Source organism: Tupaia chinensis, unplaced genomic scaffold (assembly GCF_000334495.1).
Source record: "Tupaia chinensis unplaced genomic scaffold, TupChi_1.0 Scaffold139733_1, whole genome shotgun sequence".
Classification (NCBI taxonomy): Eukaryota; Metazoa; Chordata; class Mammalia; order Scandentia; family Tupaiidae; genus Tupaia; species Tupaia belangeri.
The window spans coordinates 1,535,036-1,558,053 of NW_006199613.1; the positions used below are offsets into that span (position 1 = coordinate 1,535,036).

General features: G+C 57.6%; 1 protein-coding gene across 1 annotated transcript in view; it reads right to left on the reverse strand.

Annotated features, from left to right (window-relative positions):
• Positions 1-6: 6 nt before the first annotated feature.
• The window catches only part of KIAA1549L (KIAA1549 like), a 94,536-nt gene continuing 71,524 nt past the window's right edge, over positions 7-23,018 (reverse strand). The window contains 5 exon segments of the mRNA XM_014593074.1: positions 7-1,433; positions 6,368-6,519; positions 8,552-8,700; positions 10,499-10,596; positions 18,385-18,735. Coding sequence (XP_014448560.1) covers positions 1,152-1,433; positions 6,368-6,519; positions 8,552-8,700; positions 10,499-10,596; positions 18,385-18,735 — 1,032 coding nt within the window. The 3' untranslated portion in view covers positions 7-1,151.

The window sequence follows — 23,018 nt, forward strand, 5'->3', positions numbered from 1 at the left end:
GTTGGCTGGCTTGGGGAGTGGCCAGTGGCCAGTGTGGGACCCCTCAGTGGTGCAGGATGTCCCCACGCAGGGCGCCGAAGGCCCATCCCAGGCCAGGGAGCATCTCGCAGCGTCAGGGTCGCAAGGGAGCGGCCCTGCCACCAGAGCGACTGCCTTTCTGCCTGGCTCCCAGTGGGGGCGGGCTGTCTCCGCATATACTTCATAAAGGTGACTTACACGTCAGCGTGAATCCACAGGTTTTCCACCTTCAGAAGCTTCTAGGCACAGAGGCTGCAGCCTGGGAGACCAGGGGACCCTGCTCCTGTGCCCAGCAGGGGTCCGTCCACACTCCCTCCACACTCCTCAGGGCGCAGGACGGCACTGGTGGAGAGACGGAGCTTTTCCTGTCCGAGTCCGTGGTCTGTGACCCCCCGAAGAGCAGCTCTGCTCCCAGGCCACCTTTGAGGCAGGGCCGAGGAGACCCCCCCACAAGCAGAGCTTCTTTTGTAGGGTCCCAGAAACTCTCAGTATGGACGCTCTTTCAGTGAGGCCCCAGCTTGCAGGGCACTGTCCACACCAACCCACCGTCCCCCTTGACTTACTCTCCCTCGGCCGGGGGTCCCCATTTCTGTCCAGTGCACTTGACTCTGAAGAGGAGCCTTTAAGAGAACAGACTCAGTTTCCCGGTAGGTCAGTGTCTCCTCACAAACGAGACGTTCGGCATGGTGGCGGTCATGGTCTCACCGAATGAGAGATGGACCTGGTGCTCCACCGCCCGCCAGCCTGGCCTTTAATCGAGACAGCCACATGCAGGGGTCACTGGGAGGCAGAGCTCTGCCCTCCGGGGGCATCACAGCTGGCACCAGGCCGGGATCCGGAGGTCAGCCAGGGCGTCCTGGGACAAAGGTCCCCTGGGAAACATCCCACAGTTCAAACGCCGACAGAACAGATGTCAGACACGAGGTCCCAGCAGGGTCTTGTTGACAGCGGTCAGTGACGTGAGCCCTGGATCCGGGGGCTCAGGGCCCCTGCCTCCCAGCACCGTGCTCACCTCTTCGGAAACAGGGTGAAGGGGACACCCTCGCCTGTGCCCCGGGCCCCACCACGTCAGCGTGAGACGCCACAGGCCGCTTCCTGTGTGCGTGGGCGTCTGGAGTCCCTGGGCTCAGGTGCTAGACCTGGAACTCAAACATGTCCGTCTGTTTCTTGGCCAGCTTGGCCACCTCCTCCCGGATGGCCTTCACGAGAGCTGCGGTGGAGATGTTGGTCAGGGGAGCGTCGGATGGGTCGTTTTCGGCCAGGCTCTGCTGCGAGGCTGCTGCGGAGGGCCCTGGGGCCTGCTCCAGGCTGGGGTGCAGGCCGGTCGGCTGGCTGTACTGGCGAGCGAGCCTGGAGGGCGAGCCCTGCTGGTAGCGCGCACGGGGGTAGGCCTCGATGTATCCCGGGAGCGGGACCTGCGGAGGGTGTCAGGGGAGACAAGGGCCCGGGGTTAGGGAGCAGCGAGACTCACAGGACACGCTGGCGTCGAAGCAGGGGGAGTGTGGAGCAAACAAGGGCTCAGGGGGACATGGAAGCCACAAACCACATGGACGCACACCCGGTCAGTGTGCCCAGAAAACAGGACTCCTGGACTCACTGAGCATGCTGGCTGCGTGGATGTGTTCACCTTGCTGAAAACACCAGGGACATTCTGAACCCGCGTCTGAGCCACCGGCCACCGGCACGTGAGCCCGACCCAGCCAGCAGCCTCACGGCACCCGCGGCCCTCCGGGAGCTCAGGGTTATCCGTCGTGAGGACAGTGAACGCGGACCGCACTCCTGCTACGGCTTCCCACACACTTCCTCATTCGGTCTCGAAGCAGCACCTGGGAGGGTGTGCCCAGCCTTACCTTACAGGCGAGGGACCGAGGCGAAGACGCCCTGACCTAAGGTGACGCGCAGTGCCAGGTCTGGCTGGCTCCAAGGAGTTCAGCGCTGCGCCACCCTGTCATGGGTCTGGGCATGCCCCTGGCTGCTTCTGTTTTGTTCTTATTTTTTAACTTATGGTTAACCACTATGTAGCTTCGCCGTGCACAGCGTGGCTTTGCGCAGCACGAGACAGCGCATGTCAGCGACAGCCGTGACCACACCCAGCATCGCCGCCTCGGGTCATTTCCGGGTCAGTTCCTGACCCTGGTTTCTTAACACTTTCTTTCCTCAGGCTGGCCCCGTGCCCTAGTGGGCCCCCACATGGCCAGCTGTGGTTTGAATCACAGCCCCGGGCGCTTGAAAAACACGTGGGGCAATATGCATGCATACCCCAAAATCAGACGGGATGGAGAAGGGAGGGCAACCTGGCCTCACTGCATGGGGCAGCTTTCTGCCTTTCTCTGCCTCTCTCCAGAGAGCATGCAACCTCTGGCAATTAAAAAAATAAATCAAGTCAAAAGGTTAATTAATTTTTTTTCTCTTTTCATTAAAACTAGGAGATCCATAGTTCTATTTTTAAATACGTGGAAACTTCCAGGAATGAGGATAAGTCCATAAAGAGGGAGTCAGGATAGACTCCCACAGAAACAGTGCCGCCTACAGGATGCCGCACAGGGCCTCCACCACAGACCCTCCTCTCCCACCCTGTCAGCTGGGGCACGGCGCAGCAGTACCTGTGGACGCCGTGGTGCCGGCGGTGTTGGCCGTGGGCGTGTGCACCGAGCTGGGCAGTGTCCCGGGACAGGCAGCCCAAGAGAGTCTGGGGGACCAGCTGGCTACTCCCCGCACAGAGGGAGGGCCGGGGCGCCCAGAGGGCAGCGCCCCAGGAGCTCAATGCTCCTTGGCCAGAGAGGCTGTGCCCGGTGGAGGCAGCTCAGGGAGGCAGCTCCGCAGGCCAGGGCCACTCTGTGGCCCCAGGGCACTTCCAGTGCATGAGCATCCCCGTTTCTCCGAAGAACACAGCCTGCACCCATGCACATCCTGCTGTCTGGACCCCGGGGGAGGATGGAGCTGGGCAGGCTGTATTCAGGCAGTGTGTGCTCTCACTGTGTGCGCTCTCACTGTGTGTGCTCTCACTGCGTGCGCTCTCACTATGTGTGCTCTCACTGTGTGTGTGCTCTCACTGTGTGTGCTCTTACTGTGTGTGTGCTCTTACTGTGTGTGTGCTCTCACTGTGTGTGCGGTCTCACTGTGTACGTGCTCTCACTGTGTGTGCTCTCACTGCGTGCGCTCTCACTATGTGTGCTCTCACTGTGCGCTCTCACTGTGTGTGCTCTTACTGTGTGCGCTCGCACGGTGTGCACTCTCACTGTGTGTGCTCTCACTGTGCGCTCTCACCGCGTGCGCTCTCACTGCGTGTGCTCTCACTGTGTGCGCTCTCACTGTGTGTGTGCTCTCACTATGTGTGTGTTCTCACTGTGTGTGTTCTCACTGTGTGTGCGCTCTCACTGTGTGTGCTCTCAGTGTGTGTGTGCTCTCACTGTGTGTGCGCTCTCACTGTGTGTGCTGTCACTGTGTGTGTGCTCTCACTGTGTGTGCTCTCACTGTGTGTGCGCTCTCACTGTGTGTGCTGTCACTGTGTGTGTGCTCTCACTGCGTGTGCTGTGTGTGCTCTCACTGTGTGTGTGCTCTCACCGTGTGTGTGCTCTCAGTGTGTGTGCTCACACTGTGTGTGTGCTTGCACACCTGCATATCAGGAGGGTCTCACTGCATGTGTGTGCTCACACACTGTGTGCACGCTTGCCCAAATGTGTCTCAGGCAGGGTCTCACTGTGTTTACTTGCACACATGTGTCTCAGGAAGGGTGTCATTGTGTGTGCTCACACATGTGCATCTCAGGCATGGTCTCACTGTGTGCACTTGCCCATGTGCGTCTCGGGCAGGGTCTCACTGTGTTTACTCACCCACATGCGTCTCAGGCAGGGTCTCACTGTGAGTGTGCTCGCCCACATGCATCTCAGGCAGGGTGTCAGTGTGTGTGCGCTCACCCATGTGCATCTCGGGCAGGGCGTCAGCGTGTGTGCGCTCACCCATGTGCATCTCGGGCAGGGCGTCAGCGTGTGTGCGCTCACCCATGTGCATCTCGGGCAGGGCGTCAGCGTGTGTGCGCTCACCCATGTGCATCTCGGGCAGGGCGTCAGCGTGTGTGCGCTCACCCATGTGCATCTCGGGCAGGGCGTCAGCGTGTGTGCGCTCACCCATGTGCATCTCGGGCAGGGCGTCAGCGTGTGTGCGCTCACCCATGTGCATCTCGGGCAGGGCGTCAGCGTGTGTGCGCTCACCCATGTGCATCTCGGGCAGGGCGTCAGCGTGTGTGCGCTCACCCATGTGCATCTCGGGCAGGGCGTCAGCGTGTGTGCGCTCACCCATGTGCATCTCGGGCAGGGCGTCAGCGTGTGTGCGCTCACCCATGTGCATCTCGGGCAGGGCGTCAGCGTGTGTGCGCTCACCCATGTGCATCTCGGGCAGGGCGTCAGCGTGTGTGCGCTCACCCATGTGCATCTCGGGCAGGGCGTCAGCGTGTGTGCGCTCACCCATGTGCATCTCGGGCAGGGCGTCAGCGTGTGTGCGCTCACCCATGTGCATCTCGGGCAGGGCGTCAGCGTGTGTGCGCTCACCCATGTGCATCTCGGGCAGGGCGTCAGCGTGTGTGCGCTCACCCATGTGCATCTCGGGCAGGGCGTCAGCGTGTGTGCGCTCACCCATGTGCATCTCGGGCAGGGCGTCAGCGTGTGTGCGCTCACCCATGTGCATCTCGGGCAGGGCGTCAGCGTGTGTGCGCTCACCCATGTGCATCTCGGGCAGGGCGTCAGCGTGTGTGCGCTCACCCATGTGCATCTCGGGCAGGGCGTCAGCGTGTGTGCGCTCACCCATGTGCATCTCGGGCAGGGCGTCAGCGTGTGTGCGCTCACCCATGTGCATCTCGGGCAGGGCGTCAGCGTGTGTGCGCTCACCCATGTGCATCTCGGGCAGGGCGTCAGCGTGTGTGCGCTCACCCATGTGCATCTCGGGCAGGGCGTCAGCGTGTGTGCGCTCACCCATGTGCATCTCGGGCAGGGCGTCAGCGTGTGTGCGCTCACCCATGTGCATCTCGGGCAGGGTGTCAGTGTGTGTGCGCTCACACATGTGCATCTCAGGCAGGGTGTCAGTGTATGCTCACACATGTACATCTCAGGCAGGGTGTCAGTGTATGCTCACACATGTACATCTCAGGCAGGGTGTCAGTGTATGCTCACACATGTACATCTCAGGCAGGGTGTCAGTGTATGCTCACACATGTACATCTCAGGCAGGGTGTCAGTGTATGCTCACACATGTACATCTCAGGCAGGGTGTCAGTGTATGCTCACACATGTACATCTCAGGCAGGGTGTCAGTGTATGCTCACACATGTACATCTCAGGCAGGGTGTCAGTGTGTGTGTGTGCTCACCCATGTGCATCTCAGGCAGGGTGTTAGTGCGTGTGTGTGCGCTCACCCATGTGCATCTCAGGCAGGGTGTCAGTGTGTGTGTGCTCACACATGTGTATCTCGGGCAGGGTGTCAGTGTATGTGCGCTCACACATGTGCATCTCGGGCAGGGTTTCACTGTGTGTACTCACACGTGTGCATCTCAGGCAGGGTGTCAGTGTGTGTACTCACCCATGTGTGTCTCGGGCAGGGTCTCACTGTGTGTGCTCATACACGTGCATTTCAGGCAGGGTCTCACTGTGCATGTGCGTGCTCCATACTGTGTCATGCACCTCGGGGCTGTGCCTGCCTGTTGCTCTCACATGGCAACTGTTGCCAGGCGACCAAGAGGGCAGTCTGGGTGCAAACATCGGGGTGAGCAGGCCACTGGGCCCACCCTGCCGCATGCCCTCCTTGCAATGGAGCAAGAAACCAGGTGGCCATGACAGGCCGGTACTCGCTGAAGTCGGTTAGGGAGCCTTGGGTCTGCACTCAGGGCATTTGGCATTTCATCTAAAATTTTACAGAAGTTCACACTAAGACCAATTTAATGAGCGCTCTGGAGCTGAAAGGTGCAGGTCTGCATTCCAGCCAGGCTCCTTGCTCGCTGTGTGGCCTCAGTCAGGCCTTGTCATCGACGGGGCCGTCTCCGCTGTAAAGCGGGAGTGACAGTGGGACAGCAGCACACACCTATCGGGCAGGACTGCGTGAAGATGGCGTAGGATGACAGACGGAGCACCTCGGGGGCACGTAGGGACCACCCACAAACCTCGCTAGTGTAACAGAACGTCCCCCGACTATAGCCGCCCTGCGGGGAAGAGGTGGGACCTGTGAGACTCGGTCAGGTCCGTCAGACCACGTTACCTAGGACTGTCCCTGTGAGGGGGCTGACTTCAGCCATCGGGGCACAGGGAGAGGCTCCATGTTGTCCCCCCCTTCCCCAGAGTGCACCAAGCAGCGGGGGTCTCACCGAGTCGGCCCACTGGCCGGGGAGCTCACTGTCCCCCGCGTAGGACATCCAGGCCTGGCTTCTGTAGGATGACGGGGGCGTCGGGATGAAGTAGCCAGTGAAGCCGGGTCTGTTGGCAGCTGGGATGGCGAACACGGCTGGCACCGTATTACCTGGCATGGAGGAGATGGACGGGGGCCGTGAGGGGAGGCTGGTTCTGGGCTCTGGCCACTCGATGCCAGACAAAGCCCCTGGCCCTGGCTACCTGTGAGGTCCGAGTCTCATTAAGTCAGGCCTTAGTGGGGAGCTGGCTCTGCAGTGGCGTGGCTGGGGACCTGGCACTGCTGAGGCAGAGTGAACCTGCCGGATGCTCGAATCCCAGGCAGTGTGGCAACAAGGAGGGGCTGGGCTGGGCCCCGAAACAGCTTCCTCCCACGAGGGGCTCACCCAGGCACTGTGCACGCTGAGCCCATGCTGCCCCCTTCAAGGACATCTGACCCAGAAGCCAGGGGGGTAAAATCCTGCCACTGCCCGACCTGGGGGAGCCAAGGAAGCCTGGGAGGACTATGTAACGGCCCAGCCAGGGGACAAGGCCTTGAGGGGGTGTCAGTGGTGTCATGGGTGAAGGGCACAGCTGCTCCCCCATAGTACCAGCCCCTCTCACCTGCCATTTGGGGAGGGTGTGACTCACACCTGATTTTCTAGAGGGTGGGGCCCCACTGAGCTCTCCTTATCCCTCCTCTGGACCCCAACACTTCCCCGTGCTGGCAAGAGGGGAAGACGCTGGGTCCCCAAGAGGACATGTGTTCTGTGTTGTTTTAGATGTTTTGTAGGACAGTGCATGCACTCACTAAAGAGAGAGCAAGAGAGAGAGAGAAATCACCCCTGGGGGATGGCCACACCACAATCCTCCCCGTTCTCCTCTTGGGATTTTGGGCTCCCCCGCACATGCCGACAGTGTGGCCGACAGGTCTGCGACTCAACCTGCAGTCAGCCCTGCGGGATTCATCAACGTAACCTCCATGCCCCCTGCGCCCAAGGACGTGTGCTTGTAAAGAGCCAAGAAAAAACCTGGAAGGAATGAACTTCGCTGGTGGAATTTCTGGGAACCATAAATGCTTTAATTCATGTTGGCAACTGAGTGCTTGCAATTTTAGCCTAAAAGGGGTGGCTTGAACTAATTAAAAACCCAATTAGGTCACATTCGAGCCTCCGAGTCCATTTCAGCATTGCTTGTGATAGCAAAAACAAAAACAAAGCAACAACAGCCACCATCGGAAAAGTCATAATGAGTTTCCCTAGCGAGCCATCCAGTAGAAATGAGCGGTAAGCCATGGGCAAGGGAGATTGCTGTAACAGACCAGAACACACGCGGTGGCCGCAGGCCACACCCACGTGTACGGTGTGACGGGGGAGACCCCGAGGACGAGGCTGAGTCAGGAAACAAAGGCCAGCAGGAAATGTACAGTGCGGTGCGACTCACGGAGGCGGGAACACCCCCGCGACACGTTCTTCTAAGCACATGGTGACACGCGGGAGGGTCTTCGACAAGTCACGGACACGCGGGTTACAAGAAAACCATGAATGCATTTCAATACTTTTTGTATCAAAATAAACTCATACTTGAATTCTGATTTTCCACGAACTTCTTGAAGTCCCCTCAGATGGAGCCAAAGATTCAAACCCACTACCTGAGGGCTGTGGTCATCTTTGGGGAGAAACGACTGTCTCTGTTGTGTTGGAATGACTGCAAGAAGCAACACCCAGGCCAGAACCTGGAGGAATGTTAGCATTCACCCTAACTTTGTGCCACCTCGTATTCGCTCTGTGCCAGATTTTTCCAAGAAGGGACCAGCAGGGTGGCATAATGGTTACGTCATTGAACCTCCCCCACGTAGCTGGCCGCAGTGCTAGTCCCAGACCCGGTGGCTTAAACTCATGCCGGGCATGTGCATGTGTGCCCAAGATCCCCAGACGAGAATGGAGGAGAAGGGATTGTGGCGTGGCCATCCCTCCTGGGGGTGATCTTTCCCTTTCTGACTCTGGCAAGCACATGTGCCCTATAGCGAAAATCTCTCTAAAACCAGCAGCTCTTCGAATTCGGCTGCCGAAGCCCTGCAGGGGCTGAGCACTCGGGGAGGGGACGCAGGGAGCCGGAGGCAGGCAGAAGGCAGGGTGCACCTGAGGTGGGGAGGCGGAGCCCACCTGAGTAGTGTAAGGCCGACTGGTCCAGCTGCGCCGCGGAGACGGGGCCTCTGGACACCTGCGTGAAGGAGGCGCTGTCGTGCAGTGGAGCGGGCTCGGGCCCCACCGACTCGGCCACCCTGGTCTTACTGCCGATGTCAGAGGTGGACCTGGTAGGGCGGAAGGCAGCGTTAGCACAGCGTCCAGACCTCAGGCAGGAGGGTGGGCTGGCACCCTCAGGAGGGGGCAGCTGCCTGAGCCCTGAGACTGTGGGGTACACAGGACTGCACTGCCTGCACGAGGGCAGGAGACACCCAGACTGACACCCAGACTGCAGCAGCCCTCTGGTGGCCCCAGCCAGAGCCCTTTCCACACGTTCCAGGTCATCCTGCCTCCAAGTGGAGCATTCGTTTTCCTCATAACCGCGAAGCAATGAGCACCGGTATTGGTGAGGAGGCCCACGAGAGGAATGACACCACTGGAAGCCAGTGAGAAGGCTCCGGCCACCTGGGTCACTCCTCAAGGCGGCCTACACTCAGCCTGGGAGCAGGAGAAGATGCTCTCAGAGCACTGGGGGCCTTAGGAGTGAGCCCTCTCTGGTCCTGGTCCATCCTGGTCCCACAGGCAAGCAGGCCCAGTTAACGCATCACCTCTGCCCTTAGCTGGCAACGCGTGGCAGAGACGTCTCCTCCAGACCCAGTGCTCTAGCCACACCCCATCCTCCCGCGCACCTCAGAGGGACCTCGGGCTGCCCAGAAACTAAAACGGGAGGAAGGCTAGGGTGCCTTGCAGTGACAGTGGGAGACAGCCCAGGGTGGGAGGGGCGGGAGGACCTGGAGGGCCTGGTCTGGGCTCTGGCTCCTCCCCTTCTCCAGAGGACAACCGTACCCTGCAGGGACACTTCTCTGGGTCGATAAGGAGGCCAGTGTCCCTCGGCCAACCTACCACAAGGGCTGGGGAGGCCTCCGATCCAGCACCTCGGGAGTTACCGAGACATCCCGTTCCCCAAGGAGGGTGACTGCAGTCCGAGAGACCTGAACCTGGGGTGGGTCTCCCTGCCCTTCCTACCTGCCGGCTCCCACACCCCTGCTTCCCATGTGCTGCTCCAGGCCCCCCACGTCCCCCCGGGAATTTCCCAGCTCTGCTCCGTGCGCTCTGATCCTCCGAGAGTCCCAGCGCTCGGGGATCACTCAGGCCATGCCCCGCGTGTGGATGAGAGAGGTGAGCCAACTCGCATGCTGTTCCCCGGCAGGGCCCAGGACGGGAGGCCTGGGGCCCATGTCTGCCGCCTCACCCCGCCTGGGCGGGCGAGGTCAGAGGCCACAGAGCGGGCGTCCTAGACCGGAAACGGGGACAGGCTCTGTTCTGGGGAGACGCGTCTTCCTCGCCACTGTTTTCAGTGCACATCTGTGACCCCAGACAGGCCGGAAGGAGCGTGCTGGTGAGGCAAGCTTCAGGGTGGCAGGACAGGGGCCACCTGTCCCCGGGCACAGCGGCTCCTCCCAGCCCTGGGCTCCAGCCCATCGCGGCCTCCCCAGGGCTCACAGCTGTGGTGCCCTGCCTGTGTCTGTCCCAGGGAATGCCCGGCCCACGCCCCGCTCCGCTCTGAGTTCCACCCTTGGCCTCCCGGGGAGCCGAGTCAGGAGCGGGGTCAGGTGCCAGCTGCTCTGACCCCCACTGTGGTAACAGAGGACTCCAGCGTGCCAACAAGACCCAGACCCGTGGCGCAGAGGCTCAGGCGGCAGGCCGTGGTCACGGGGTCTCCAGGTGAGGCTGACCAAGGACTTTCTATTTAGCACGAAAGTTGGCCACCCTCTGGGGCCCCCGGCTCCTTCATGGGGTGGGGTACAGGTGATGTGTCCTGAATGGGGGGGCAGGAAGGGAATTTGCTCGTGCTATTTCAGGATGGGGCCCACGGGACTGAACCCTCCCTAAGGGTCCCACCAAAGCAAAGAAAGGAATGCGTACCGCCTGAGAGACGTGACAGCCACCGGGCCGGTCCGGGGAGGCACAGGTGGAGGCGGGGAGCCCATGACCATTTCAGGAAGCTGAGAAAACCTGTAGGCCTGTGAGGGAGACAAGCAAACAGAGGAAGGCTTGTTAACACCCAGGGCTGAGTGAGCCTCGGAGCCCGGTGGTTAAGGGAGCCAGATCCCACGTGGCTGACTGCAGTTCAAATCCTAGCACGGCAACTTGAAAAACACACCAGCACATGTGAGTGTTTGTCCCAAATCCGCAGGATGGAGGGATGGAGAAGGGCACGGCCTCGTTTCGTTGGGGGTGCTCCCCCACCCTGTCCCCTGTGAGCACACCTACCCTCTGGCAATAAGAAACAACGAAACACCACCGTGTCCAAGGGGCATGAGGCCACCAAGGGCCAGTCCAGCAGGAACCCAGCTGAGAGCTCCCGCCTTGCCTTGCCTCTACCTCCCCGTTGCTGGGGCCACCGCAGTCATAGAGCCCTGCAAGTGTGGGCACACGCTTCCACCCGAGACAGTGTCCAGGGCCTCCCATGGCTCCTTCCTTCCTTCTCTCTCGCTCTCTCCTTTTTAGAGAGAGTTTTCATTTGTCTTTAGGGCACATGCGCTAGCCAGAGAGAGAGAGATAGACCGAGAGATAGAAAGTGAGAAATCACCCCTTGGGGGATGGCCATGCCATAATTCCTTCTCCTCCACTCTCCTCGGGATTTTAGGCACACATGCACATGCACCCAGTGTGAGTTTCAAGCCACCAGGTCCAGGACTCGAACCACAGTTGACCGAGTAGTTTAATGCCTTAACTACCACGCCACCTGCTGGTCCCAGCTCCTTCCTTCATTTCGTCCGTCAAGCCCCACACCCACCCAGCCCCATCTGCCTGTGCTGTGTGGGTGTTTTCTGGCACTAGATGGTCGCTTGTTTAATAACCACATCCACAGCTGGGCTGCACTGTGAGGACAGTAGACGGGCCTGCGGCCAGCTGAGCCCTCACGCCTGGGAGAGCCTGGTCTGTAGGAGGCCGTGGGTGACGGGTCATACATGCGTGGGTGACCGAGTCACACGTCTTCCTCTCGCACAGAAAGGAGCTTTTGTGGGGGAAGCAATGGGTTTGGGGTCAGGCCTATGTGCAGGGCTTCAGGAACAACGCTTAGTCCTTGAGTGAGTGGCCTTTCTGGACCTGTGTCCTCTTCTTGCCCAGAGGCTGCTGAGGAGGTCGGTCACTTGGCGTACGTGTACTTGTCATCTGCAAAGAACTCCTTGAAGATACGGTGGAAGCTCACGAACGGAGAACTTTAGCCAGCACGTGAGAGGGTGTAAGACAGATGGACAGGGATGGACAGGGTCAGAGCCAGCTGGGCCACAGCCTCCTTCAGCCAGAGAACCCAGAAATGCACCCTGCGTGTCAGAGCTCATCCTTTCTCCATGAGGTGTGCCCACCAGATCTTGCGGGGAACAAGACATTGATCCTGAAGCAACAGGAGGGGCAGCACGGGGGTGCAGCGACAGCCCTTCAGCTGCGGGCATGCCCTCGGGCAACGCTCAGGCACCTGCTTGTAGGTGCCCACTCGGGAGCAGCCAGGATGAGATGCAGGTCTGGATGCAGAGCGGGAGCTGCAGGACATAAGGGAGATGGGCGAGGACACCCCTGGCCCCCCGTGTCCAGGAAATGAAAGCAAAGCCAGGAGCTGCCCCAGCGGTGGGAGCCGTGAGCTGTGAGCAGACAGGGGTGAGGTTGCCAGGAGGGTGAGCGGGCGGCCATTGGGTAGGGGCTCGAGCTCAGGAAGGGGCGCATGGAGGCAGCTGGACCTGAGACGCTCATGCCAATGGGGAAGGGGCCAACACGCTCCCTTGTGTAGGAGGCTGGCAATGCTCCAGGGGTGTTGGCGGGCATGTCCCCACCCAGGCAGGGGCTCTGGGCTCACACAGACTGGGACGCAGCAATGGCACAGGCGATCTAAGGCCACAGACACCCTGGGAGGAGTCACCGTCAGCAGGGGAAACAGACAAGGGTTCAGGCCTTTCATGACTTCAGAGTTAAACGTGTCCAGGTCCGAAACAAAACAATGTTAAGAACTACTTTAAAAAGTAACTGGCCAAACTATCCAGAATGCTCGGGTAAATTCGAACAAGAAAAAAACAGGGCTCTGGGAAGTGAAACGCGATTACTCGTGATTACATGGAAACCGCCATGGGGGAAGGCGTGAATGAATCGCAGATGGAGAGAGTCCTTCCAGAAGAAAGGACACAGGGGTGACAGCTGGAGTCACTGCGGATAGGCTGACTCAGAGAGGCTGGCCACAGCGGCTGGGGGAGGACGGACCAGGACCAGGATTCCCAGCCTCATCCCCCTCCTCCCTTCCCACTGTGCCCCAGGCCCCGAGAACTAGGGGAGCCTGAGTGGACAGGCCAGCATTGGCCCATGAGGAAGGTCGCAGGAAACGGGAAAGCCTGTCACTCTCCTTGCACTCTGGGCCAGGCCGAGGTTCTCCAGGACCCCCAGCGACACTGGAGTGTCATCGGGTATCGGGTCCGGTTGCTTTACAGATTCACGGTAAAATGCGACCGGGAGCCTGACCTGCTGTGCCGAAAGCCTCGCTGTGGCAAGGACCTTGCCCGGGACAGAAGCGCCAGCCCAGCCTGGCCTCGCACATTAAACCAGCTCCCCACCGTCCCCGGCAGAGCTCAGGGGTAATCAGAGCTGTCACTCCAAGTTGCCTCCTCTCCCGTAGACTTCCATGTCACCATAGCACAGGGACGCCGTAAGAGGAGGCTACGCCGGCCCCCTCCTGTGAGTGGTTGGCTGTTCCTCCTCTGTGCGAACGGGAACCACATGTGCCGCCAGTGGAGAAGGCGACCTTGACGGCAAAGGTGTGGCCTCCGAGCCTTCTCTGGTCTGACGGGCTGCCTCTCTGCTGCATCCTCAGCCCTTCTGCATTTTAGGTGACCTCATTTTTAACGATGCTTTTGTGCTTCTCAGTATAACCATCAAACCCCAGTGACTGCAAGAGCCCTCTCGGTGTGCATGCATCCCACAGTGGACTCTTAAGATGGTTTAATTAAATTCATATGTAACAGGGCTGGGCTGTGGCACCTTCTCGCCTGTCACCAGGTAGATTTGTCCTGGTGTCTAAGCGTTTACATGTGAGGCCCGGGTCTCATCACAGATGCTCAGCATCTGGCCTCCAGTCAGAGGAGCATTTTTAAACTTTTTAAATAATTATTTATTTAATTTTATTTTTTATTATTATTAAATTTGACCAGAGTGAGACATAGAGAGAGAGAGAAGGAAACTGAGAAAGCAAACTGTCAAGTCTGGGACTTGAACCACAGTCGCACCATGTGGGAGTCCATTGTCTTCACCACCACACCACCTGCCAGCCCCCAAATACAGACTTTCACTCACACAACATGCATTGCATCAAAAGCTGCTAAAGAAGCTTTTTTATTTTTAGCCAATTTTATTCAACACATGGCCAACATCAAAAGCTTTTATGTATATTACACTTTGGCTTGTGAACCTGCTCTACCTTCCCACTGTTTTTGAATCAAAATTAAATATTACTTTTTTGTTTTAAAGCTCTTTATGTTCCTTGTCTATTAAAGAAATATATGACCTCTCACATCCTTGTGCTCCAAACACGTCCTTGGCTCCAGGACAACAATTTCATAATAGCACAACCATGGATGTACTGGTACCTGTGCTTCATTTCATACCATTCCATACTGAGGAAGCGCCTTCCTTTCTCTGCCTACACCACTCCAAATTCATTGTCTAGTCTTTACTTAAGTCACCTTAGAGTTATCCATCATGTCTTCTTAGATATTATAACTTTGAGAGTCTCTCTCTTTATTGGTATCCTACTAGACTGATAGTCCACATCTCCCCACTTAACACTGTATAAATGGTATTCTTTCTTTGTTTCCTGTTTACTGGCATCACACAGCAGCCAGTTCAATATTAGAAGCTATTCAATATGTGCTTAAATCATTCACCTATTGATACCAAAAGTGCTCAAGTTGAAGTTCAAGGTACAGGTAGAAATGGAGACTGGGTAAAACTAAAGTTCTCTTGGAAATGAAACAAGAATAGTGTCATTTTTCCAGTTATACATTGGCTGACTGCCTAATATGTAAGGAAAGAGGAGAGGGAGAATGAGAAAGCAATCTGCCAGGTTCAAGACTCGAACCATGGTCTACCATGGGGGAGTCCAGCACCTTAATCACCATGCCACCTGCCAGCCCCCAAGCCAGTTGTTCTTAAGAATTGTCTTTGAACAGAATCAACATTTTTCTGGATCTCTGAGTTGGGGCGTCCAGAGGGGCCAGCAGGTAGTACAGTAGTTGGGGTACTGGACTCCCACATGGCTGACCATGTTCAAGTCCTGAACCCAGTGGCTTGAAATTCTTGCTGGGCACATGTGCATGTGTGCCCAAAATCCCAGGAGGAGAATGGAGGAGAAGGGACTGTGGCATGGCCATCCCTCAGGGGATGGTCTCTCCCAGTCTCTGTCTCTCTCTACATCTCTAGCAAGCACATGGGCTCTATAGTAAAGATCTCTCTAAAAGGAGAGTGTAACAGCAGGAGGAGACACAGCCAGAAGTGTCGGGGACAGAGGTGTAGCCACAGACCTGAGGGAGGAATGGTCCAACAGTACCTACTGCCGTCTGCCAAGTACCTTGATCTGCAGGCGCCGGGCCCAGCACTCCAGCCGGTGTCAGCTATGGAGGACTGCATAGGACAGGACCAGACTGAGCACCTTTGGGAATTACCCTCCCATCCTCGCTGCCCCTTGTCAAAGCTCCACTTCACGCTGGGCAGTGCGCAACTCACAGCTTAGTCCTCGCCCAAGGTCCAGTGGCCAGGGAGGAAGCCTCAAGTGCTGGGCATGACCCACATATGAGATCGGGGAGGAGGAGCGAATGGGGTTGAGGTGGGTGGGGTCAGCACGGAAGAGCAGCCACGATCTCCCAGAGCACAGATGCTGACTGGTGGGAGAGAGGCCGGCCGACGGCACGGCGGAGAGGCCCTGCGAGGTGGCCCTGTGCGGGAGGCTGGGGCCTGGCAGTCGCTCATGAAGCTCAAGTCCCCGGTGCTCAGGACACAAGCCCCAGTGCCCCCAGCAGTCTGCCATGAACACAGTCAATGGCGCGGCTGGCGGGGAGGTAATGCCCAGGGAGACACGGCAGTCCTGGCCAGCAGAGCAGACTAACCCACACAATAAGGTGTCAGGCCCACGTCCGAGATCTCCCTGGGCATGCAGGGCACGTGTGTGCCCAAGATCTGGCACTGGCTGAAGTCACGGGGGCACTGCGATGTCTGATCCTCCTGGAGTGCCATCTCTCTCTGTCTCTTGCTCACAGAAGAAATAAACACACACACTAAACACAGAGAGAGCATGGTCTGGCCCCAGTGCCTGGCCCTGGACCCTGCCTTGGAGGAGTCCGACCCGGTAGGGCCCCAGGATCTGTTTTGAGCTTTTGACCTTTAAGTACCACTTAGGTCGGGTCATCACACTGGCAAGGCCGCTGCTGTGTGCCCCCCTGACCTAGGAATAAAACTTAGGTCGAATTAGCATGTTGGCAAGGCTGCTTGCTATTTGCTCCGGAAACTGTGGTAGCCTTGCTGGAAGCGACTCCCCCTCTGACTTCCTAATATACTACTATAAAAAAAATTACATAGCTCTCTTATACATCCTGAGTATATGATAGAATTTTCCAAAAAGTCCCCCCCCGACCGCTCCCCTTTGCTCTGGCCACCTACTGTTAATTACAATGCTTCACTCCAGCACAGTCACAATAGAGGGTGTGCTGAAGTCACATCTAGGCAGAAATCTTCTTGACCTTTAGAAGGCCCTTCAAGATACATAAGCTTAAGAATAATTTTTTAGGCCAAAATGGGCCCAGGGCACTCCCACCCCACTATAGCTAACAAAATAAATAATAGTGGCATCACAGGCATAATAGAATGTTTTAAATATGCCACAAACTCACCTTAAAGTTCTTCATTAACTTGTTAGTCACTTTACCGCCAGTTGAAAAAGCTGTCCCTGCCCTTACTTAGTGAACAGTAGTTTTACCCCTTTAAGATATATTAGGATTCCTTAAATTAAGTTTTAAATCCCTATAAAATTATATAAGCTCCATTCTTTATTGAGACCCATAAGAACTAATATCTATAATTGAGATTTTCTTTTCTCGGCATCATGCCCGATAATCACAAGATGGCTGCCGCACCACATCAGCTGATAATTATCTCTGTTTGCTGGAGCTGCTTTCCCAAAACTGCATTCCATGAAGACTCCTACATCAAACAAACAATTGAAGAATTGCACTAGACCCACACTTAATCCAACCCTGAATGGAACCCATGCTCCCTATTGTTAAAACTTCATGAACTGATAATTAGAACACGTAGCCCCTCGCCCATTTATTTGCATGTATCACATTTTCAATAAAAAGGCACGGTGATTCCTAACGGTTGTCACTCCTCAGAGAGCAATCTCTGGGGGTGTCCGACTGAGGAGGTGCATAAAAACGGCACGGAGACCTTAGTCATCCTTTCTTGTGCCGCCTCCAACGAGCCAATCCACCCCCACCGAGGCTGGACCCCGGCCCTGCCTGCTCCACCCTGGCTGTGTATGACTTGCACACGCAGCACAGACTCGGTTCCTCGTCGGCAGCACGGGGATGAAGCCAGTGCCCATCTGAGGCTGGCCTGGAGGACTTGGTGAGTCAGCGTACAGGTCGTGCACAGGCCAGCCAGGCGCCGGGGAACCACAGTAAGCGGTCACCTTTATTACGTCCTGTGCATCCCAGGAACGGCACGTGAAGGTGCTTCGGGGTGAGCCTGGGAAGAGCTCGGACTACTCGAAGGCTGGCATCTATGCGTGCGGTGTCGCCAACGGTCTGTGGCTATAAAACCACACCTGCCTATTGAAAGCACAGAAGGAGGTGCGGACGCCATGGTGATGACCGAAATGCAAACCGACTGAATTGTTTACATGGCGAGGCCGGCTTGGTGCAGGGCGGCAGTGCCACTATCTTCAGTGCTGGAAGCCACGTGGGTGATGGGGGTCAGTCCCAGGCTGCCCCGGACACACTGGGCTTGTCCCAACCCTGGTCAGCTGGGAAGGCTGGGGTCAGACCAGAGGGACACTGAAGCCCTTCGCGGGTGCCTGTCTGCCTGTCTCTTCTCCCCTGTCACTCTCTCATGAAAGAAGAAAATAAACAAACTTCTAGGGGAAAAGAGCATGAAAGCTTTGTCACTGGGTGTCTTCTCAAATGGGGACGTGCAATTACTTTTACATGAAGCAGCCGTGACTAACATCCCACAGCAATGACTACGCGGCAGGCCTACCGGGCCCTGCAGATACCGGCTCATTTCACCTTCAAACTCTCGGGAGGAGAGTAGTTTTCTTCTTTGTCCATTTCCACTTTAGAGAAATTAGGTACCTTCCCCAGGTTTCAAATGGAGCCAGGAAGGGGTGGAGCTGGGATTCACAGCCCACCCACCTGGCAAAGGCCTGTGGTCTAACCACCAGCCTATACAGCCCCTTTGCATGCAGCTCTGCAACACATCTGACACCCACGCCTGCAAGTACAGGAAAACCTCAGGGCACAGAGACTGAGGCTGGCCCTGTGCAGAGACAGTAGAGAAGGAGACCTGAACTCTTTACACAGCGGAGGCGGCCATGCTCACCCACATCCGGCTTTCGCATGCCTCGCCATGGGGGAAAGGCTGAGGCTGCAGCCAGGTGGGGTGGGCCGAGAATCTGGGAAAACTCGTCTCCAAACCCTAAAGGGGCTGAGCGCTGAAGCCCCTGCTCAGAGCCAGGCTGTGGGCAGCCCTCCACAGTGGTGGGACGTTGGACTTACCGGCCGGGGCAGGCTGTACTGGTACACTTCAGGGCGGTAGGTCGGCACCCACTGCACCCCGGCCCTGGGCCGCGTCATGGTCCCCGGGGCGCTGGTCACCACCTCCGGGCAGGGCAGGTGCTGGGTGGAGCCGTAGGCATCCTGGTGCCGGGCCTGACCTGCGTGGCCGGCGGACGCCAGGCTGAAGGCCTCCTCCAGCAGCAGGTGCATCTGCTGCCGGACCTCGTCGATGGACGGCTGGGAGCTCAGCGTGGAGGTCTCCGAGTGCCCTTTCACCGGCCGCGACCTGGCGTGGCCCCGGGGCTCCTGGGCTCTGTCCACGTTGGTTTCCTCTATGATCTCCGGCTCAGTCTGCGGGACCAAACACAGCCAGGGACGTGTGTTAGCATCTTCCCGCAGGGTGTGCCAGAACCCCGACTCTGCTTGGCCCGTGCTCACCGCATGTGTGCATGCTCATGCCCTGGGCATGGGCCTTGACCAGGACCTCACGCCATGGGGCAGGCGGCGGGCACCGCGCCGACAAGGCCCCCAGCCTTTGTGGGCCCAGGTCCACATGCACCAGGCTCGGCCAGTTCACACAGTGACAGTGAGACGTGGCTGTTGTCGATGACCTCAGTATACCCTCCCGAATCCCTGAGGCGTTCCCTGCTCTCCTGCCCTCGGACATGAGTCCGAGTGTCTGGTAATCCCCTCTGGGAGGCCGGCACGCTATGCTCCGGACCCACTCTCCCAGGCCAGTGTCCAGCCATTGGTTGGGACCTGCTGGTTGCCCGATGCCCCTGTGGGAGAGCAGAAAGCCCTGCTTCGGGGCGGCAGACACAGCGGGGGCTCGGGTGGCGTCCAGCAGCCCGGGCTTCAGTGAGCCCCAAGGTTCCGACTCCTGCTCAGGGCTAGGCCCACGGACTCAGCACTTCCTCCTGCCCCACCCCGTCAGGGAGCTCTGCAGTGCCCGAGTGGGTGGAGGGCGTCCAGGGCAGCTGCACACGCCCTGGGCTCACTGCTCACGTCGGCTGGCTCAGCAAGCGTCTGCTTCTGCTCCGAGGTTCCTCTGCCACTGTTGGGGGACCCCGCGGGAACTTGGTCCACACTTCACAGTGCGAGGACCCAGGCAGTGAGAAGGAGGAGAGCACTGGGCAACACAAGCCTTGTGTGCGCGGACGCCATGGCGGTGCGCGGAGGACAAAGGAGCTGCGGGGAGGCGGGCTCTGACAGTGCTCCGACAGAGGAGGACCTCAGCCTCCCGCCTTCTGGGAGGGCTCCCCCAGAGGCGTCTGTAAGGACTGAAAGCAGTGCGTCCAAGATCCAGAACAGCAGCTCGTGGGGAGGACACGTCACGTGGTCACCATAGCTGCACGACCACCGCTGCTGTTCCTTTCACACTCACAACCCCGCGTTCTCACTGGCACAGTGCACACCTGCGCAGAGGCACACCTGCGCACAGAGCACGCGGTGTACAGACCAGCACACCCGTAGCACTCAGGCCCCTCCCTAGGTGCTGCAGATGGAGGTCAGAAATGTGTTGTATTTAATACCTGAAAAATGTACCCACTTTCTTTAAACGCCAGTGTGTGCACGTGTGTGTATGAACACGTGTGAGAGAAAAGGAAAGTAAGTACTTCTGGGGTAGGGGCCGGTCCCACTGCGGGCCTTTACTTCCACTTCTCTGTTCTGTCAGATGGGCACACACACACACACACACACACACACAAATATACACACACAGACACACACACACACAAATATACACACAGATACATACACACAGACACACGTACATACGCGCACACACACACAAATACACACAGACACACATACACATGCACACACACAAAAATAGACACACACAGACACATACACACATACACACGTACATACGTGCACACACACAAATACACACAGACACACATACACATACACACTCACAAAAATAGACACACACAGACACATAGACACATACACGCACACATACACAAATACACACAGACACATATACACATACACACACAAAAATAGACACACACAGACACATACACACATACACACGCGCACACACACCACACACAAAAATATACACAGACACATATACACATACACACATACAAAAATATACACACAGACACACAAATATACACACAGACACATACACACATACATACAAAAATATATACACAGAGACACACACATGCATACAAAAATATACACACAGAGACACATACACACATGCATACAAAAATATACACAGAGAGACACACGTACCTATGTGCACGCACAAACACACACGTAAACACATACACACATATGCAGCACACACACATCTGGTATGTGTTTCAAGCTGCCAGGCTGGGACTTGAACTGCGGTGGCCACGTGGGGTCCAGCTGCCTGCAGAGCACGTAAGTGCTGTGCATAGGCTGGCCTACACGGACCTCCCTCCACATCACGTGAATACGCAGCCATTAGCTTAGAACGCACCGTGGAGAGAAGGAGCAAAGTGGAAACAAGACTTCCGGGCCTCTCACCACCCACTTAGGGCTTGGCTGCTGTCAGACTAAGAGCAGGTTCTCTGTCCATCTCCGAGTCGAGAGTCAGCGAACCCGCCTGAGTCAAGTACTCACTGTGTACATCGACACAGCAGGAGGGGGCCATGGAGCAGGACATGGGTACCTGGGGATGCGAACACCATCTCCAGGACCTTTCGTGCCTGGTGCCCATCCCAGCAGGCACTGGGACACATGTGCTCTTTGGGGAGGCGTGCTCCCTGAGGCCCAGCCAGCCTGCCTGCGGGGGTTTTGCCTGCTGACACCTTCTGGGACAGGGACGTCCAGGGCACACGCTATTCCGGACTGAGCGCCACAGCCTGAGGGGCCTCAGGAGCCGTCTAACTCGAGCTCTGTTTTACACGTGAGAAATAGAGACCAGGGTGGTTAAGTGATGTGTCTGAAGCCCCATCTCCCGTCCTGGGCACGGCCTCTGCACCTTCGCCCCTCCTCAGACGTGGGTTGCTCCTTTAAGGTCTGTTTTGCCCACGATGGGACAACAGCCCAACGGCTCTGTTCACGAGTCTAGCCTGAGGCTCTTGGTGCTCAGTGCCCCTCCGTGAGTCTGAGCGGAAATAAAACCCGGCCTGTTCCCATGAGTGGAACTGGAGTTGAAACAAAGGCTCACCATCCCAAGCACACTTCCTTTAAGAACGAGTGGCAGGGGGTCGGCAGGTGGCATGGTGGTTAGGGTGCTGGACTTCCACATGGCCAACCATGGTTCGAATCCTAGACCCAGCAGCTTTCTTTCCCGGGACCAGCAGATGGCTAAGGGCTACATCGCTGAACTCCCATGTAGTCGACCGCGGTTTGAGTCCCAGAACTGGTGGCTTAAAACTCACGCCGGGTGCGTGTGCGTGTGTGCCCAAGATCCCAGGAGGAGAATGGAGGAGAAGGGATTGTGGCGTGGCCATCCCCCCTGGGGGGTGATTTCTCACTTGTCTCTCTGTCTTTCTGGCAAGCACACGCACCCTATAGCAAAAACTTCTCAAAAAAAAAAAAAAAGAGTGGCAGGGCACGAACAAGCGACCTGACTCCCGGGGCCCCAGGCTCCACTCTGAGAATCGGGACTGGATTGGTGGCCCCACGGCCACCACGTGCTCTAGCAGCTGTCCCACCCCCTTACACCACCCTTGGGGGCCTCTGGGTCTACTCAGGAATGGAACCACCGCACTCCCCACTCTCAGAGCACATGAGCAGTAGTGAGCCTGGCCTTTTTTATTTTTTCCTTCCATGAAAGAGAGAGACACACTGCTGACAGGGTCTGGCCCGTGGTCTGCAGGCCCTGTGGTCCAGCCCCAGCCCCAGCAGCCCGGGCGTGGGCGGGTGCAGCGGTGCTCACAGGCTCTGAGGCGTGAGCTGCACCTCCCTGTGGGGTCTGCCTGCCTGCTGCTGAACTGCCATCTGACTCCAAACTTGTCCTTTGACTTACGCGCGTTTCGAACCCCATTCTAGGTCCTGGGTGGCGATGTGTACAGCGAAGAGTCAAACAGCACCCCGGCCCTGGGAGCTGCTGGCCACGGGGAGCCGGGACGCAGCCCACACGCGTGGCACTGGGGCAGGGGCCCTCTACTCCAGTCTCTCGAGTCGCGAGCCTGCAGTGGCACACCAGCTGCAAGTCTCCAGGACACACAAGTGTGTGCAACCACGTGGCCTCGCCCTGGCCCTTCACGCCTGGAGCACAGGGTTTGAAGCCTCTCTCTGAACGCCGCCAGCGCCCTCCTTTCCAGCCCAGCCCAGAGGGGAACAGATTGGGAAACCACGGCAGGGCCACAGACCTAATGGGGGACTCGGCGACGTACCATCTGGCCATGACGAAATCGACCCAGTTCCAGCTCCGTTTTTCTTTCCACCACGCAGGGCCCTTGGGCCACATGAGACAGTGCCGACTCTCCGTCTAGCGCTGCTCTGGCTCCCTCGTCCTGCCACGGGGGCCGCCTGTTGGCGAGCATGCAGAGGCATGTTTATTCAGCTTTTTTTGATGTGTGTGCATTTTTTTCTTTTTTTAGAGAGATTTTTGCTATAGGGCACATGTGCTCATCAGAGAGACAGAAAATGAGAAATCACTCCCGGGGGGGGGGGGGGGGGCGTGCTGCATA